This window comes from Lepeophtheirus salmonis, chromosome Z, assembly GCF_016086655.4.
Source record: "Lepeophtheirus salmonis chromosome Z, UVic_Lsal_1.4, whole genome shotgun sequence".
Taxonomy (NCBI): Eukaryota; Metazoa; Arthropoda; class Copepoda; order Siphonostomatoida; family Caligidae; genus Lepeophtheirus; species Lepeophtheirus salmonis.
Genome location: NC_092584.1, coordinates 16,092,114 through 16,106,226, shown reverse-complemented (window position 1 = coordinate 16,106,226; position 14,113 = coordinate 16,092,114). Strand labels below are relative to the sequence as shown.

The 14,113-nt window shown below is 32.0% G+C and overlaps 1 protein-coding gene across 1 annotated transcript in view; it reads right to left on the bottom strand.

Annotated features, from left to right (window-relative positions):
- LOC121130290 (inactive dipeptidyl peptidase 10) overlaps positions 1-14,113 on the bottom strand; it is a 463,275-nt gene that overhangs the window by 28,108 nt on the left and 421,054 nt on the right. Inside the window, exons 6-9 of the mRNA XM_071893684.1 lie at positions 12,821-12,873; positions 11,120-11,370; positions 8,124-8,281; positions 5,309-5,415 (exon numbers count right to left, since the gene is read on the bottom strand). Coding sequence (XP_071749785.1) covers positions 5,309-5,415; positions 8,124-8,281; positions 11,120-11,370; positions 12,821-12,873 — 569 coding nt within the window. The remainder of the gene's footprint in view (positions 1-5,308; positions 5,416-8,123; positions 8,282-11,119; positions 11,371-12,820; positions 12,874-14,113) is intronic.

Below are 14,113 nucleotides of genomic sequence, written 5' to 3'. Positions count from 1 at the left end.
CAGTTGATTTTTTCCTATTTTTACCTTCTATTATTCTTATTAGCGTGAATAAGAAATGCAGGGTGGACAAGGTAAATCCAGAATAACTTTAACGGCTAATTATAATAATTATAGTGGTTATGTGATAAATTTTCTTATAATTTTTACAAGCTAAATGCTTTAACTGTCGAATTTTATAACATAATTTTTGAGTATCTTGTCGTTCAAGCACGGAAATAGTCGGGAGAATTTCAATCATCGAAGCTCACCGCGCGGGACAATCTGCACAGCAGATAATTTTCTTCTTCAAATATCCAAAATCAACAGTTTATGACGTGATTGATGCCTTCGATGAGAAGGAAAAGACTGAGAAAGCAGCTCATTCAACAAAATCTGATAAACTCTAGACTAAAAGGTTCATAGCTGACTTGAAATGATGAATTGACATTCATCCAGACACACCAATTACTAGGCAGTCAAAGGACTGCAACGCGAGCAAAGTGACCATTAAAAATGCCATCAGGACTGACCTGCATTTCTTGTCTTTGGCCAGAGCCCCGATGCATCTGCTAACAAAGCAGAATAAGGCAGACAGAATGAGCAAAGACAAGATTCTTATTAAAACCAAATGAAGAGCAAAGGTGGTGTCATGCTAATTTTTTTTTTCGGACGAGAAAATCTTCACCATTGACGCCAAGAATAAACGTATAAAAGATAAATGGATCTATTCGGACTCTGATGAAGTCCAACTGGTCTTGAAAACAAAGAATTCAGCTTCGGTTATGGTCCTGACGGTTATCAGTACGGAGGGACTTGTTATACGCCCCACTTCTTCTGAAAGGGCCAGAAGGTGACCAAGGAGGTCTATAAGGACGTTCTCAATGATATGGTCATCCCATGGATGAATAAAGTCACTGATGGGAAGCCATATACAGAGCAAGACTCAACACCTGCTCATAAGGCCAAGATTGTCTAATTGTTCTTAGTACAAAATGCGCCAGATTTTGGACCAGTATTTAATTGACCAGCCAACAGCCCGGACCTCAATACCTGTGGTTTTTGACTGTGTGGTAGGACCATAGGTTACAAGAACAATTATGCCTCAGTTGAGGCCTTGAAGGCCTCCATCGTCAATACAATGAAGAACATGGATCCATCCGTGAGAGGTAGCAAAGCATGTAAGACATTCAGGCGCCGTGTACAGATCATGATCAAGAACGAAGGCTTTCATTATGAATAATTATTTTACATTTAATGTGGCTTACAAATGTATACAAAATTATCTTTCTATCTTTTTTTAAAAGTCTCATAATTAGCCATACCCGTTAATCCAGATTTATCTTGTCCACCCTGCATATTGTCCATATCATGGATATGCTATTGAGGAAGGGTATACATTTTTTTTTCTATTCACAAATCATTACTGAGTATTGATGAAGAATTAATCCACGTTATGGGCTCATTCTCTAAATAGAAAGAGCATTTTGGCTCACATTATAAATTCCTTCCTAGTTAAAGGAAATTGTATTTTGGTGGCTCAAAAAGACAAAGTTGATATTTTCACAACATAAAATGGCCTATTTTTTTAATAAACCTGTATGAAATTACTTACTTAAATAGCTTGAAAAATATATAAAGAACTCAACATCTGAATTGAACAGTACTCGATGACAATGATACACAGGGATATTTGAATTAAATCCCCGCTATATCTACTAAAAATAGCTAGATTTGTATGTTTTTTTTGATCGATTTGGGACATGAAAATTAAGATAGTTTGAGAAAATATCTTAATTTTCCATTGTAATACCTGTATCTACTAAAATATGAAAATAAGATTGTACAACGATGTAATACCATATTTTTAATACCATTTAGGATCATATATATATATTTAATAAAACTACGTAATAAAATGGTTTATTTTTGACAGTAAGGTTTAGGTCCTTTTATTTGTTGGTGCTATTTGGACATTTAATATTAATGTAAAAAGTGTTTTCATTGATATCAAACTTGGTTGTTTAGTTCAACAAAATGGTCAACATCAACAATGCTGACGTCGCGTGAAAAAACTCTATCAAATCTGAACTCTTTGTTTGGACGATAGGTTGAGAAATACAATGAATAATTGTATGTATTGCAAGATAGACTGATGATGAGTTTAATGTCGTTATAAAAAACCGAACTTTTTAAGTGTTAGGACTGATATACTGGACATCAGTCCTCTGTCCTAAATAAAGACCGACATAGAACTAATGACGCCAAACAATTATGGATAAATAATGTTATCTAAGTACGACGAGGGATCAAGATGAAATGGTATTCCTGTTCTTTTAAAAACAGAGCAAAAGTAATTGTGTGTCAGTTCTTATAAATTCTGTTTAGTTCATTGAAGTCTGAGGACCAGTCCTTTGGACTTTTAGCACTGGAACTGAATAAATAAGAAGAAATATAGTTGAGTGACGTTATCAAGGACCAAACTTTATAAGTTGTAAGACTAATATGCAGGGTTGTACTGGACTGAACAGAGACTGAACTGGGCGGGACTGCAGGCTTTAGTCCTAAACAAGGATCAATACGACACTTAGCATACATATTCTAACTTATTACTTCGTTAGTTCATCAAAAAGAACAAATTATGAACTATACATGACACTTCAAGTGAGACAGGGTAATCAACAGTTGACAACAGAGTAAAAAGGGTATTGTTTTGTTAGTCAGGTAAAACCGTGTCTTATGAAAATTGGTAAAGATTGATTGATGAAGACGTCACTGGTTCACATATATCTGGGTTCTAGGGCCCTTTACTACGAAAGTTTTCACTGCCGGTAATTTTGCCTCGAAGAGATTTTGCCGCATTGCATATTCACCGTCTTTTTTACGTTTTTATTTCATCGGCTCAGTCTTCAGTCCCTACTAAGAATTCGCACAATACTAATTACAGATATCTATAATTATGTTACTCATTGTAAGCAAAGTGTAATACATACGGCGTCCAAATTTTAGGAGAATTACCTCCTTTGGCTCATGATTATTATAAAATAGCATATTAATCAATTTAATCATCTAAATACAAAACATGCATATACACATTTCATGAATAATTTGCTAATAAATATGTTGCATTTACAATTTCTTCAAATACTTATATATACAATTGCCGATTAATCTTAAAAAGGGCAATAATATAACATATAAATCCCAAAAGATGTTTATGGTGTGCATTCGAAAAAGATTTATGTATAGGAGGAGGATTTGTAATCCGGATAATTTAAGGAAGGATTTTATTACAATTTATTTCCCAAAACTAATTCAACCATTCACAAATCTTTTCCTCTTACATGAAGGTGTCCATAGTGAATTACATCACTCAACCCAACCCTTCCAACTCCAACCACCTCGGCCTAACTACCCTGAACTTGGCATAGATCTTGATGAAGAACTTCTCGTCCATGTTGGTCACTGTCTCGAGGATGAACCCCTGCAAGGAATCCACATATTTATGTGTTTATTGGACTCTGGGTCAGATCTGGCAAGCTAAAAGGCTTGTCTAATTCTGTATTATTAGTTATTATCTTAAAACGATCATGTCTTCCTTGCATATGTTCCCAACCCATTAGATTCCTTGAAAGCCTTGGCAACATTGTAAACGATAAATTTGTACAGTTTCGGAAGCTGAATAATGTCATTGTGCGTGGTATTTCCTTTAATTGGTTAGATGGAGTTGCAATGGTTTAGGATAAGTAAGGATTCCAGTATTACATTTAGTCCATCTAACCTTGGAATCTTGTGTCAAGTCCATATACAGGGTTCTGAAGCAAAACGTGGATTGAATGACTGATTTTAGAAAAAAACATCAATAATCTTGAAGTTTTTGGTGGGCCCTTTGTGTAAGAGGACGACCCCCAAGTCCTCCTTCCCATCCCTCCTGATTGTCCCCTTGTCCACGTCAAACTCGTTAGAGAGGCGATTCATGGATTCTGTGGGGTCCTCGTTGATCTTATTCTTCAGGTCCCCCAGAAACTCAGAATCCCTTTTCAAGCTGTGTTCCCCACTCTTTTCTTTTCTTGAGAGCTCTCTTCCATCCGTTTTCATTTATGGAGCACTTCACAATGTCCATAATCTCTGCCACCTCAATTTTGGCATCCAGAAGGTCTGATATCCTCTACCTTTTTGCTTCTTGCTTACTCATTATGAAAGATTTGAGAAATGTTTATTATTGTTTACTTATCCAAAAAGGAGAGGAGATTCGGAATATGCAGGGGGAAATCACAGAACCTCTCTATTTTTAATTAAATAATTAGTATTTATTAACAGTCCACGGCTTGCTTCCATACCCTGTACATAAAATCTATTTCTTTCTCTAGGAATGACTGGGGCGCAAACGTTTAGTTCAAGAGAACTGTCCATGAGCTACATCGATTGTGATTTTGTTAATAATTATCACTAGTTAGTTTTACACAGGATATTTTCTGCCCACGAAAATATACAGTCGTCTAGAAAAATATATATATATATATCGTGAGTTGGTTACTTCTTTATTTTTTGGACATATACAAAACTTTCCACTAAAGATTATTCATGTAAATTACAAAAAATAAACTAATAAAAAAAAGAATTTTAACAAGTTATTTTATAAAAAAAACATTCAAGATTTTAAAGTTATTAAAAAATGGGGTAAAAGTCTTCTTTATCAAATAAAAATATAAAATTTACAACAGTTTAAAAGTCCATTGATTCTATAGGTATATCTCGCGATTATTGTGTTTAGACGTTCAATAAGAGAACTCCTGCAAGCTTAAATAATCGTGTGAGTCTTTGCTATTTTAGCCTTCACCTTAAAGTCATTTTCTCCCCTCGTGTAAGAGCAATAAGCAAGTATGTCGCCTTGATACTTATGTAAAGCCAATTGCTAATAATACTCTCCACGTTCAACAACAGAGGTCCCACACTCAATCACATGAATAAAACAGTTGGAATGAAGATACTACTGCAGCTGTACATCAAGGATGTCGCCAGCCAACACCGCCCCAAACCGTCCATCAGTAAATTGTACATACGTAAAAATGTTTTCGAACTATTTATATGGCTTATCTTGAGTAAATTACTGCGTTTGTTTACTTGCTATTTAAGTAGGCTCTCCCATCCTCTAGTCCTCCTTGGTTAATTATACATTGGGAAATGTTCAATAAATTTAAATGTAAAAAAAATAATTAAAAATCTGAAGTTGTCAATTTAAATTATATGTACAAATGCTCGAATTTTTCTGCTTAACACCAAAGATCTTGATTGCTTGATTGGTTCTATAGAAATGAATTGAATGACTTACCTATAATGAAAGGTTTTTAGAGGTGGTTTGAGTTCTTCGTATTGAAGATTATTTAGATCTGAGAGATCAACGACCCAAAGTGACACTGATGGATTTGGAGTTCCGGCCTATTAAAAATGAGTGGATTAATAACATACATTATTCATTAGAGATGTCCGTAGGGGTGGGGCTAGAGGGGCTATTGCTCCCCTTCCTTTTTTTTCAAATTTAATATTTAAAGTTTTTTCGAAAAAATTTAAATTTTTGTGAATACCTAGGGATTTTTGAATTTTTTTCCAAAAAACTTCATATTTTAAATTGAACTTTTGATATTTTTTTCCGATATGAAAATTTAGTTTAGTTTTAGAAAAATAGTTTTTGATTTTTTTACAAAAATTTAATATTTAAAAATTTTATTTTTGTGTTTTTTTTCCAAAAAAATAATTTTCTGTAAATAAGTATGAGTTTTGTAATTTTTTTGTGAATAGCTGTGGAGTTTATAATTTTTTTTTCAAAAAAAATAAATTTCCAGTGAATAACTATATATTTTTGAATTTTTTTTACAAGAAATTTAATTTCCTATGGATAGCTTTGGATTTTAGAAACAAATATCAAAAAAGTGAATATATGGAATTTTTTTCATATATATTTAATTTTTGATGAAATTGTTTTTTTTTTGGAATTTTTTTAAAAATCCTGTGTGCTCCATTTTCATTGTTAAAGTAACAAATATACAACATCCTGTTTATCTCAGTATTAGAAAATAACTGCAGGCTTTTGAAATATATCAAAGCTCTAAATTGAAATAAACTACATATTACAGCCTGAGTTAACAGCACAAATTCATTGCCCTAAATCTACGTACATTGCACGAGCAATATATTATGATGCAATCTAATAAATCAACAATATTGGAATGAATGGAGAGGAAATATAACAAACATTCAGTTGTCTATTTTATATGTAGTAAGAAATCGAATGGTTAATTTATGACTTCCATTTTCTTAGAAATCTTTCCTCACTTGTACTTAGGGCGGTTTGTTTTCAACTCTTGTCGAATTTAAATTACGGGTAGTGTGGAAAAGTTAGGATATGGTGTAAAATTGCCTTAAATAAATCCATAGTTCTACAAGGTAATCTTTAGATAACACATCGCCATCAAATTAAAGAATAGAAGGGATACTCAGAATTTATTTATTATCATTTTCCATAAAATAATTTTCATACCCATTTTTCTAACCCAGGGATTCCCAAAAATTCACCCTGCGACCCCGAAAATAACGGAGTCAGAGACTGACGACCCCCAATGACACTGGAAAGGTTTATAATCTTGCGCACAGCCACGCACATGCACTATGTGGGACCCCGCTCACTTGACCGTCACATACAGTGAGATCAGAGCTCGTTCACGCGAAGCAGCTTAAACAACGTTGCATTGAGATTTTCAGCTGTTTTCAAAAGGTTTTTGGGCAATTACCGTGTGACTGTTATTGCTGTAAATTAAGCTCTCACTAAATTGTGTCGTAAGATAAAAAAAATGAATTTTTTTTGTGAAGGAAAAAAAACGAAAAACAAACTGATAGGAAATGTGTAAGGTATTTATTTAGTAACTCTGATTGTGAAGTGGGGTTTTACTGACAGGGTGTGCTATACAAAACTGTTTCTACGTCTCCTGTGTCTTTTTCAGGCTAAGGCCTTATTCAATATAATAACTAAACGTTCGTCTACAATTGCATGGTTGTATTCTTTATACTAGTTTTTTAAAATTGTATTTGTTTCTCTCAAATACATTTTGCGACCCCTCCCTTGGGAGCACCTGTTTTTACCTATAAAAAGTGTTTTGACAAGTTATTGAACAAAAAAGATAAAAAAATAAGAAATATTTGATGATTTTTTTTACTTCGAATCATTTTTTTTTTACATTTTCATAAAGGAAATTCTCTTTTCTTACTCCAAATTTTCTAATATTGTCTATAGGATGGAATAGCGTATATCATAACAAAAGAATATCAATGAATGATTAACGCTGTATTTTAATCCGTATATGTAAATTACAAAATAAAGAACTTTTGTCTCCTTGCAAACTTTGAACCAGATATTTTATTTAAAGATTTTAATTTTTGGAAGATTAAATTTCACAGACTTTCTTTTTTTACCACATGATAACTTTTACGAACCAAACGTCATCAAAATTCGAAAAAGTTAGAAAAAAACCAAAAAAAAAAAACACACTCCTTAAAGTATTTACATAGTGATGTAAATCGTGTTTATTTTTTAGCTGACCAACTTTTTTAGAATTGGTAATCTGAAGAATGATTTTTCTTTTCCTCAGCTGTTGTTGTTATTTAACTCCAGTGTAATGAACGTATTTTCCTACTTATTTTAATTATATTCAAAACTTGGTTGAACATTCGGGTATGCTCATAAAAGATGGAGAATTAGAATTGTTAATTACTAATTCCTGAAATAACTAATAACCATTTTATCAAACAAGACTTGTTGTCAATAAAATGTCTCATCTTTTTGTATAAGGACACTATCTCTCTAAAACCCTTTTCTATGAAGAATTATTTATAAAGAATATAAAAAAAGGGGAAAAAATCATGTGCTATTAAAACACCCAAGTTTGGTTATTTTAGTCTATGGACAATGCTGTACGTCAGATAATTTTCAAGGCTATATAAAACAAAAAATTAAATATGGTCTATAATTTTTGAAAAAAAAGCAAAACGTTGCTTAAAAAAAGGTGTCTTGAGACCTTTTGGAAAAAGAAAGTTATCTTGGCGTGTACTGTAAGTATTCGTAATATAACTAGATACGAGTGATGGGATCTTACCTTAGGATAACGAAGTTTCTGAGTGCTAGGGTACGTTTCACCACTTCCAAATTTCTCAAAAACAACTTCTTGAACATTTGTATCATTGAATGTTGCATAAACAATTTTTTTTCCATTTGGAGATACCCAAATAGCATTCCCTTGTTTTAAAATGTCTTCTGTTGATTTAAAAGTTACACATATTAGTAGATATAGTTAAGTATAAAATATACAAATCATTATATTTGACTAAAGAGTTATTCATTAAGATCAGAAATATTATTGAGCAAATTTATATTGCCTATGTATGTCTTAGCCAAAGAAATTGCACAAGAGTAGCTATTGACTCGTATAGCCACTGATTACTCCCCTGAGAAAGTATAAATATTATTTTTTTAAATATGATAGTGATACCAATGCGTCGTCAATGAATCAAGGTTACTTGACTCTAACAACGTTATCTCCTCTCTCTCTCTCTCCCCCCTTTATGGATTAAAATCCTTCGCTTTATAAGTGAAGTCTTTTGTCAGAAAATGAATTAAATCCACAATTAAACTTTTTTGAATCTTCTTGATATTCATAATTTTTTAGCACTGTTATTGTATGGGATACATCCATTGTTTTCTTCTAGTCAAATCATTTAAGAGCAAGTGAGTTGAAACTTGGAAGGCTGTACTCTCTCCCGTTGGCCAATAGCACACCCAAGGCAATATTAATTAATAATTGATTATCCAACAAAACCTCACTTTTTGCCCACTCCATAAGAATGAGATATAATAAACCTTGCATAATCTGCTCCATTTATTCCAAATATGCCCTATTTTTATTAATAGGCTCATGGTCTTCAGAAAGGGGCAAAAAAGTTGATGTTATTCTGGACTATTTTTAAGATTAAAAGTCTTTTGAAGCACTGGGTGTTGAAGATAGAGATCAATCAATATATTTCAAAGGCTAAGGTTCAAGGATTCTAAAACTATTTTTAAAATGGCCGTATCATGTTTATAATACGAGTTATCTATGTTTAAAGTTGAAAATAGGAGATTTTTTATTCAGAGGCTCATAGTTTTGAAAAAGGACATACTCAGAAAATATTAAAGTATCTTATTTGACAGCTGAAAAAAAGTGGGCCACAGCTACGAAGAGAAGAAAAAAGAAAGAAAATATGGCTGTAGGACATAGTGGTGGAACAAAATCCCCTCTGAACTGCTCCTGGCCAATCGGATTTGGTCTGAGGACTCCCTTGATTGTACGTTTCTTGAAATTCTTCACTAATTATTAATCCGCAAAGAGTCATTTTGTGTCTAAGGAGCTTGAAATAAGCAAATCAAAACAAACTAATGATGCACACACACTGCTTCTATGTAGTGGTAACTGTTGAAGAGAAGAAAAAAAGAGTAAAATCTCCCCCCCCCCTTTTCTTTAATTGGTTAAATGGAGTTGCACTGATTAAATATAAGTAGACATTAGAGTATTACATTTACTCTATATGACCCTGGAATCTTCTTTTAAGTCCATACACATAAAGTATATTTCCTTCTCTAGGAACAACCGGGGTGCAAACCTACGCACATTGAGTTCAAGAATATAATTTCTACCTCGTGCAGCACTATCTTTCATTATGATGCCAAGTTTTGATCGCGATCTGTAAACCATTTTGCTTGGATTAGTCAGTCTACCTCACTAGTGCTCCACGATTTTTACAATGAATTTTCTTTCCCTCCATTCTGATTATTGTTGCCTTGTTTGCATGTCATACTCGTCGACACCAGGTAAGATGCACTCCATGAACGTTGGTTCATGTCTCATGCCCAAAATTTAAGTCAGAATGGTACAAACATACATGCAAGAGATGTGAAGGTAAAATGATAAATCCCTTAAGCTGGAATGAAAACTTTTGTGTTCAATAATTTCATTCATTGTACAAAGCGTGAAGAACGAGTGAGGTAGACTGACTGATCCAGCTGTGGCAATCAAATTCCTCTTCAGATTGCACACAAAGTAGGCCCCATAATGAAAGACAGTACTGCCAACCTAGAAAAATAAATGTTTTTAAATCCCTCCAGTGCAAGTAAAATTTACAATACATTAGTATACTCCCTTGTGGACAAGCCGTTAACTAGTGTAGCCCATGGGGCGGGATGTATTATAATTTATTCGAAGTGGTCCTTGATACTCAGGATATTAGTGACAATAGGTTTTCATCTACCTGCAAAACTTGTTGCCAGGATTATATTTTGCAAAATAAAATGAAGTCTTTTTACACTTTCTTATCATACTATAGTTTGATTGTCTGATTACAACATAAATTTCAATAAAAATATAGAAGATCAGGGTGTCTAGCCTTTTAATATAACGGGCTGCATTGCCACTTGAAATATTTTAATGAGTCAGAGAACCTATCAAGTTAAATTTCTTAAAAAACGGATATATAAAACAAAACTATTAAATACAAATTTATTTCAATTTTAGACCAAATATAAAACAAAGGCCCAACTGCTTAAAAACACGAAACTGGCAACCTTTTTAGAGTCTCAGAAAATACAAGATACTGCCAAATACAAATTTTTCAGTATTTGTACGTATTATGAGCGTTCTACGCGTTTTGATGGTATTGAGAGAATTTTGCTAAGAAATACTTCTTTAACTAAGAATGAGCAGTGGGCCACACGTAAACATTCCGTGGACCGCAATGTTGGACCCGATCCACAGGTTGGACATCCCTGCACTAGACTATAAAATTACTTGCAATGAAATTATATCTTAATCAAATCCTTATTGATCAAATTGCTTGCAATGAATTGTTTAATAATCAAATTATTCAGAATCATTTGCCTGGGACAGTAAATGAAGTTAAAATGACCATTGTTCACTCTATTTTAAAGTTTATAGATTGTACGAGCTTTTTGCACATTGTCCGCTCTGAGGAACATTTTTCAAAACTTCCAATTTTCTGCATTGCCTGTAATATATCTATCTACAAATATATTAAAAAAACCACACTCATGCATAAAAGTTACCTTCATATATCCAATCCGGAATTCCATGGATAACAACTTCAGGTATAACAGTATCCCTTGGACTGATAGGATAAATCTTTTTTTTTGATTGTGTAATATCTGGTACATAGTATATGTTGTAGTTTTCTACGAAAATGAGACCAGCTGGAGAATTTGGAAGCCACATTGCAAATGAAAGAGAACTGGAGGATGAAAGCAACGGGAGAGATTGGGAGGAAGCATAATTGGAAGATTCAACGTTCCACATTGACCTATATATTTAAGAATAAAAACAAAAGTAAATTATTATATATTCTTATTCGAGAGTAAACAACTAAAAATGCAGGAGCGTCCACAGAGTTGAATTGTGTCTTTTTACTATATAATTTAATATTTGATTTTTTTCCCCAAAATTTAATATTAGAAATTAAATTAAATTTTTCCAAAAATTATATATATTGAATATATATACCACTAATATAATCCTGCGGATTTTATATGTATATATACATTTTATATTATTATACATTGTACGAGATAAAATCGTGGATGTTACTTTAAATCAATCTGAATTACTTTTTGTTAAATATTATTTTAAAATACTAGGTCGCATTCTTAAAAGTATAGACTATTCCGTTGAATAAACAATACAGTTAACTTTCAATAGTCAACAACATGGAGGTGAAAAGACAAAGAGCGTCTGATTTGTTTTTCGAATCCAGTGTCGTGGAGCTCATGGATGTCGTATGGTGCTCCCAGAGTCTTTTTTGAATGATTAAAATCATAGTGGCGTCAGGTCAGAGGCTTGAGAGGTTTTTTAGGAGTGGTGACGCCGAAATATCAGAATAATGAATGACCCACACTCTAATATCACCAGAAATCCGGCCAAGTTGATCAGACAGCGTGCCAAGGATCTCAATGCCAATCATTGTACTCTGAGAAAGTATGTGACGGTCTATTATGTACAACAATCTCGGCAACTACTTTTAACAGCAACCAAGGCCAATAGAGTTAATGGAGACCAGAAATTGTTGACGCGTTTAAAGCATCATTTCGCATATTCTCAGACAAGATTATCACTATTCCATTTAGGGTGTAGTATAGAAGGGAACCTCAGTAGTGGACGTCTAAACCCTGCATCAAAAAGTGGTACGATGCCTTTAGGCTAAGGTTGGAGGCCATGATAGGAGCCAAGGGAAATCATTTTGAAAAATAGAATGATATATCAATAAACTGATACAGCTTCAATGTTGAACTCCTTTTAATTCTTGAAAAAGTTTACTATTTTTGTTACTTATCATAAAATTCCACGATTTTATCTTGCAATGTATAACAAATAAATGTTTTAAACTATAAAATATAATTCGTGGTACCTATAACCAAATTTTACAAAGATTTAAGTATAAAGTCTAAATATTGGGTCGTTTAATTTTTTAAATAAAAATAATAATTTGGAAATTTATCAATATCTTGATTTAAATTAGAGATTACTACTTTTGTGTTGTCTCATCATACATGCATTTTTATATTCTTAGCAATAAGTTGCTTAATTTAAAAGCCAAGTTTTTCAATGTTAAAAAAATTTAATCTATTCTAATAAATAGGGTTTTATTTAACTTTTTATAGGTAATGATGAAATAACATTATGATAGTTAGGGATGTTGTTTTTATAGTTGTAAATAAAAAATAAGATATGAATGAAGTATAATAGAGTTTCCTTACCCAGTTTCAATATTGTAGACTGTGTAGAAAGCGAAGACTGAATATCGATATCGCTGTAAAAAAAAATATGACAAATATATAATTGATATTTTATATTTATTAGTAGATTTTAAAAAACATTTTTCATTTAAATTTAAATTATCCATTGTTATCTTGTAGAAACATATTGATTTAATTCATTTTTAATATGTAAATAATATTGCAATTATCTAAAAAAGATAAAAAAATCTTAAAGTGAAACATATTATGGTTTATCTTTCAAAAAAAATCATTTTCCCATAAAATAAAATATTGTGTAAGATAGATTTCAAATAAGATCTCAGAGGTCTCTTCTTCCACTACGATTTCCTTCAAGCAGCTAATTATTAAACTGAGTATACAATTAATTAATATATTCTCAAACAGAAAATAACCCACGTCATTTTTGGTTAAACGGATTACATTTCCAGAAAGTCTGAGGTATAGAAAATAATTCAATATGGAATCAGTTGCCTATAAAGGGTTAAAAGTGTACATTCATGGCAAGGTGACTATATATAAAGGCGAGGCAGCAAGGAAATTCTACCCTTGTGTTTTTTTTCATTATGAAACGAAGATGCAAAATGGAATGACGTCATTGTCGATACACATAGCACTCTGTCTTATATAATGGTAAAGTAATAGTTTTAAAATACAAACTTAATTCATTGCAAGGCAACACAAATTATATAAATAAATATAATTAAAATTTATTTATACGACACAAAGGTAAACTTAAGACCATGGCAAAAAGTATGAAAAACAAAAAATATTTAACTTATATTGATAATAATATCTATAAAAGTAAGTCCTTTCCAATATTTATTTCCATTGTTTTGAAACTTGACGATATCCTTGCTTGATACTTTATAGAATAATAAAATCAATTTCAGAACTAACTACATAAAAAGACTAACGTTATTTTGCATAGAGTATATATTTATAATAATGAACTATCTGTATGCAAGGTTATCGTAATATGTTTTATGTATATTATCTAATTTGCTATTTTATTACATAATATAAGAGTGGTGAATAATAGAATAGCAATAAGTAAAAATTACAGCATACACATTTTTTTACATGAATAATAAATATTAATTTGTCAATTGACCAATCTGTCTAAGTTTCTTACAGATTAGCAACTGCGTTCTTCAGTTTAAGAATTTTTATTAAGGTTATTTACTCTAATTCTTGTCCTTGTTTGCACAAAGGATATAAAGACTTCTTTTGGCCAGTTAGGATATAATTCAAATAGATGATTATGTAGCCTTT